Consider the following 5,632-nt stretch of genomic DNA (forward strand, 5'->3'; position numbering starts at 1 on the left):
CAGCCCTCCAGCCTCTCTGGGTAGAACGCAGCCAGAAGGAGGCTGTCTGTGAGGAGCAGGTCTGGCCTAGGGAAGTCTGGACACACCTGGCTGGTGTCAGAGTTGGCCTGGGTGGGGACCTGGGCCCGCTGGGGATGCCGCGAGCAGCGCGAGGGTCCAGCCAACGAGCAGCACCTGCAGCGTGGTGGAGGGTGTCTCTCGTCGACTGCACGGGCTCAGGGGCGGGGTAGGAGAGTTGAGGTGGCCCCTCCCACTGTGCCTTTAGGCCCTCAAGACACCCTGGGGCGCTGGCATGCTGGGACAGAGCCCACTGTGATGGGCTCACGATCGAGGTGCACCCTGGAGCACCTTGGCCCAGTGGCCCCAGCCACCCCCGGCCAGCCCAGGTGTTTCCTCCTGGGGAGGGGCCGTATGCCCGAAGCAAGGGGAGGCGAAGGCCCGGCAGGCGCTCTGGGACGGGGCCCCCAGCCCTTGGCCGAGGCCCAGCCTCAGGCCCCCTCCTCCAGGAAGCGTCCCAGAAGTCCACCCTCACCTCTGAGCCTCACACCCTCGGTGCCTGGGCGGGACCTGGCTGACGTCTGCCTGGGTGGGGTCTGGTGGGCAGGCTGCTCATGTGAGCCAGGAGGGCCCAGGACAGGGGCCTGAGAATGGCCACGCCGGCCAGGAATCCGGGGGCTAGCAGACGGTGAGGGACTGCGGGGAGGGGAGACCGTGCTTCGGGTCTCTGGCTCAGCTTTGGTGCCAGAGGCCTGGCGAACGGGCAGGGCCGTGCCCTTGAGGCCCAGGCCAGAGGCCAGGCGACTGGAGACTCTCAGGTAGCCATGGGAGATGGGAGGGTGGCCTGTCTCCAGCCCACTCAGTCAGTCTGTCCCAGTCCAGGGGGGCACGGACACTCCGGCCACCTTCGTCTTGGTCCCCGCAAACCCGTATCTCTGCCCAGCCTGAGTGCACTAATCCCACGCCTTCAAAAACTGCCCTGGGCCTCGGGCCTTTCCCGGACGGGGGGCAGCGGGCAGGCTGTGGGCACCTGACCAAGACCGGCTCAGCTGCCGCTGGGCCTTGAGGGGCTGTGGTGAGATCAGGGCCCCGAGTGGAGTGGGTGGGGGACGCGTTGGCGCTTCCCCTAAGCTGTCCTGGCTTCTGACCCAGCCGTGTCTTCCACTCCACCAGGCACCTGGCTAGCGGGCCCTTGCTCACCCCTTGGGGGTGTCATGCAGAGCCAGCCTCCAGGATTTTACAGGGCGGGTAGGGAGACCTAAGAGGGCGGCGGTCAGGTCCCGGGGGCCTGCCAAAGCCAGGCCCAGGGGGGCAACGACTGCAGGACAGACAGACAGAGGCCAGGCTGCTGACTTGCTTCCGGAGTTTATTCTCAGAGCTGGGATAAAGCCCAAGGGGCAGGGCCGGTGGCGCAGGAGCCGGGGCTGGGGTCTTGGGGGTGTTGAAGGAAAAGGCTGAGCAGGGCAGCATGGCCAGGTCCTGAGGGCTGGGGTCACCTAGCCAAGAGAGCAGGACCTGTCGGTGTGGCGGGCAGCACCGCAGTCCGGGCCCCGGGCCCCAGGCCCCTGCTGGCTGCAGGCCACGGGGGAATGGCCGTCCCAGGGCCCCACCCCCTGATGGGGGCCTCCCCGCCCTGCCCTCCCCTCCCCTCCCGGTTCCTGTTCCAGCCGCCAGCCCCTCCTACCCCAGCGACCTCGCGGAACCCCGGTGGAGCCCCCTCCTCCTCGGAGCAGCCCCAGGGGCCTGGACCAGCCTTGCATGGTGGGTGGGGCTGTGGGGAGCGTGCACTGAGCGACCAAGTGAGTGAAGGAACGCATGGGCGGGCACCGCTGGGTGAAGGCGGCCCCCAGCACCCCACTCACCTACGTGTTCTCCTCCATGCACTTGTCTGCCAAGAGAAGCCCGGGACGGCGGTCAGCGCCCCAGGCCGGGCCACCTGCCCCGCCCCACCTGTCGCTAACCCCGCGGCCCTGGAGAGCGTCTCGGTTGACCCTCAAACTGCTGACTGCAGCACACCACCCCGCTCCCTGGCCCCGCTCCTCCAAACAAGGAGGGGGTCCCGTCCCTCCGGGGGCCCAGAGCAGGCTGCCTGCCCCAGGGAGGCCGTGGGCGCTGAGACTTCGGGGAGCCCGTGCTGAGCCCAGGGCGCTTGTCCCTGTGTCCCCACGGGCACACCCACCCCTAGGGCTTGCCCCCCACCGGGCTGGGGGCCTACGTATCCTGGGGGCCGACCCGGGGCCTGGCACACAGTGGGTGCGTGGTGAACACGGGGAGGGGGTGTTTCAGGCCAAGGTCACGGTGTGGAGGACAGACCGCCCACACTCTGGAGGCCGTGTACCGGTCAGCGGGCGGTCGGCCGGATGAACCCCAGGCCTCAGCCACCCCCGAATCAGGAGACCGTGTGTCTGCCTGTAACCTGACCTTAATCCCTCCCGTCAGATTAGCGGCCCCTCACCAGTCTGCGGCAGGAAGACAATGCTATCCTCTGTGAAGCCCTGGGCCTTGGCGAAGGTGGCGAATTTCTCCTTGATCTCAGCTTTGGGGGCCTGGGTGCGGCCTGGGGCAGAAGGAGAAGCCGCTGGCCTCCATCCGGGAGACCTCGCTCGGCCCCCACCCCCAGGCTTGGGGAGTCCCCAAGCTGCCCCGTGGGCCGGGCCTCAGGCCGGGCGGCGGGAGCTGGCGTGGGGCACGTACTGTAGAGCGTGGCCATGCGGAAGTCCTGGCCGGGGCCTCGGAAGCTCTCGGTGTACAGCAGGGCATAGGCCTCGTAGTCCGTCTCCACCACCGACACCTCGTGGTTGCCGCTCCAGTCTGGGGGCCCAGGAGACAACCGCGGTGGGTCGGGGACCCCTGGGGAGGGCGCCTCTGTGGGCCGGCGTGGGAGGGGCCCTGATGCCCCACGCTCTGTCCAGCTGCCTTCCCTGCCCCTCCCCAGCCCGCTGCTTCCTGCCAGCACAGCCCAGCGGCCCCAGACCAGAAGTCCTGGGGGCCCAGCAAACACACAGGCTCAGAAAATCGGGAGTTCATGGGACAGCCACAAACTCTGCAGCCAAACTCCTCTCGGGAGGAGGAGAGATTCGCAGCGGGGAGGTCGTTCCCGGGCCGGGAGTGAGGAGGCCCGAGGTCCTGGGGCGGAGAGCTGCGGAAGGTGTGGGGGAAGCCTTGGGGGCAGCGGGACGGGGCAGCAGACAGCTGGGGAGATTCCATCCCGGGGCAGATCCAGGCCGATCCTGGCAGAGCAGCCATCACCGCCCCCCTCCATGTACTGCAGGGCAGGGTGTCACCCAGAGTCCCCGACCAGCAGGTGTCACTCCTGAGTTGACCCTGGGGTCTGGCGAGGGGCCCCACTCACGGGGGCTGGTATAGCTGTAGCAGCCTGGGGGGCCTGCAGGACGCAGCAGCAGAGTCCGGGTCTCACACTGGTCTTTCCTGTGGGCAGGTCACCCGCGGGTCAGGGGTCAGGGGTGGGGGCTGTCCCTAGACCGCGACCATGGGCAGGGAGCTCTCGGCCCCAGAAGCCCGCCCCGCCGCCCACCTGAGGAAGGTAGACGTGAGATTGAGGCCACCGTCTGCCGCGGGGGCCACCACCGACTTGCACATGGACAGCACCTTCTTCTTCTCCAGGAACCAGCTCGAGTTGGAGGCGAGGCCCGAGGTGAACCAGAGCCCCAGGAACTGCGGCGAACGGCCCCCACCCTGGTCAGCCGGGACCCTCCCGGACGCGCCATGGTGGCCGCCCCGCTCCTCCCCCTCCCCTCCCCTCCCCTCCCCCACTCTCCCCCATCCTTCCCCTCCCCGCCCCTCCCCCGCCCTTCCCCCTCCCCCTCCTCTCCAGCCCGGCCCCTCCCCCTCCACTGGGTCCGGCCTTGCCTGGCCGTGGAGCTGGCGCCAGAGGGCGCCGAGGCCGTCCCTGGAGGGGTCGGAGCAGGGCGCGGGGCTGCGAGACCCACTCCGACTGTTCCCACAGCTCCCGAGGGGGAGCGCGCCGCCAGCTGTGCGCGCGTGTGCGTGTGTGCGTGTGTGTGTGTGTGTGTGCGCGCGCGCGCGCGGGGAGTGGGGGGAGGGTCGCGAACGCGCGCGCACTCGGTTGCTGTGGCCATCCCCTGGCGCCGCCCTGTGCAGCATCCCCATCTTCGCGCTCGCCCACGGAGGTGTGTCCTAGGACCCAGGTGTGGAAGGTGTGCCTGTTTTCCCTGGGCATCGTGAGCTCGTTGGGCTAACCGTGTTGGGTCAGGGCTGACGGGCACGCAGGTGATCCGCGTGTCTGCATGTGCCGTGTGGGCGCTCGTGGACACAGGTTCTTCCCTGCCAGTCGGGGGTAATGTACCCAGATCTTGGTTGGCGAATTGCCCGGGAAGGCCTCTCGTGGTCAGCCTCCTCCTGCCGGTCCAGCCCTCCTTCCCTTCAGCACCCCCTTCCCAGGGAGAAAATTGGGCCCCAGGGAGCACCCTGCTCCCTACACGGCCCTGTCCCGCCTTGGGGACCCGGCAAGGAGCCCCTCACCTTGTCCTCTTGGAAGTTGGGCTGCAGGGCGGCCTGGGCCTGGGTTGGAATCTGCAGGACCCCCAGGATCCCCAGCAGGGCCAGCCCTGTCCACAGAATGTTCAGAGCGGCCATTCTCCCAGAGCCGAGCAGGCAGCGCAGGCAGAGAGGCAGGCAGGAGGCGCGGAGGCCACCGGGGAGACCCCTATTTATGGGCCTGGCTTGGCCTCCACCCAGGGCACAAGGACAGCCCACTGGAGGCTCGTGATGCTGGGGGCAGGACAGGGCAGCTGAGCCCAGCGGCCACTGAGCCCCCCACAGGGCTGCTTATGTAAGAGGCACTGACTAGGACAGGCCTGGGCGCTGCCACAGCAGGGTGAGCGGGGGCGGGCGGCCAGAGGCCCCTGCGTGGCTGGTCCTTTCTCCAGTCCCAGAAAGACCCGCCGCAGCAGCCTGGATGGGGGCAGGGGGCAAGAGCCTCGGTGCTGCCCTGCCTCTGGGGCCTCTGGTCACTTCCCACCGGGGACTGGGAACCCCCCGCCCCCAGCCCAAGCCCTACCACTGTTCCATCTCCAAGCCTGGCGACCCTGGGAGGGGAAGCGAGGCCCCGTTTGCACTGTATGAGTTTGATCCTGAAAGGCCCAGCAGGCCCCGGCGTGACGGGAAACTTGGGCCACGGTAAAGAAGTCAAATCTGTCCCCGAAGCAGAGGCCGAGGGCCGGATGTGCTGGGCACAGCCTCCCCTGACGGCCAGCTGTCGGGGCTCTGGCTGGGGCCCCTGGGCACCTCTTTCAGCCCGGGGCCCCTCTGGCCTTGGGCGTAGGCCCATCCCCCGCACCACGCATCCCCGCCTGCACCAGTCCCGCCCACCCTGTGGAGCTCAGCCTGTCCTGTTACCTGGGGTGCTGAGGCTGGTACCTCCCCCAGTGGCAGCGGGTTACAGAGAGGGCCGCCTCCCTGCAGAGGCCTCTCTGGGTTGATGGGGTCCCGGGCCCTGTTCACATCTGGCAAGTGTCACCTGTCCCCCTGGTTCTGTCCAAGGCCACCCCAGGCCAGCCAGGGCCTCAGCACAGGACTGAGTGCGGTCAACGGCTCTGAGCAACGGTGAGTGGGGTGGGTGCGAGTATCTGGGGTACGGGCTGGGAGGGATGAA

At 68.8% G+C, this 5,632-nt stretch overlaps 1 protein-coding gene across 2 annotated transcripts; it reads right to left on the reverse strand.

The window, feature by feature from the left end:
• Positions 1 to 1,346: 1,346 nt before the first annotated feature.
• On the reverse strand, positions 1,347 to 4,669 carry PTGDS (prostaglandin D2 synthase). 2 transcript variants are annotated; one of them, XM_060013238.1, is made up of 7 exons: positions 4,501 to 4,669; positions 3,533 to 3,672; positions 3,350 to 3,426; positions 2,692 to 2,808; positions 2,453 to 2,554; positions 1,860 to 1,885; positions 1,347 to 1,493 (listed from the first exon to the last, which is right to left on the reverse strand). In XM_060013238.1, exons 1-6 carry the CDS (start codon positions 4,612 to 4,614, stop codon positions 1,860 to 1,862), a joined length of 576 nt encoding a protein of 191 aa, XP_059869221.1. In that variant the 5' UTR covers positions 4,615 to 4,669; the 3' UTR covers positions 1,347 to 1,493. The 2 variants fall into 2 exon arrangements, with proteins under 2 accessions (XP_059869221.1, XP_059869222.1); XM_060013239.1 differs by lacking the exon at positions 4,501 to 4,669 and adding an exon at positions 3,868 to 3,996.
• Positions 4,670 to 5,632: the final 963 nt, after the last annotated feature.

This window comes from Delphinus delphis, chromosome 6 (assembly GCF_949987515.2).
Source record: "Delphinus delphis chromosome 6, mDelDel1.2, whole genome shotgun sequence".
Taxonomy (NCBI): Eukaryota; Metazoa; Chordata; class Mammalia; order Artiodactyla; family Delphinidae; genus Delphinus; species Delphinus delphis.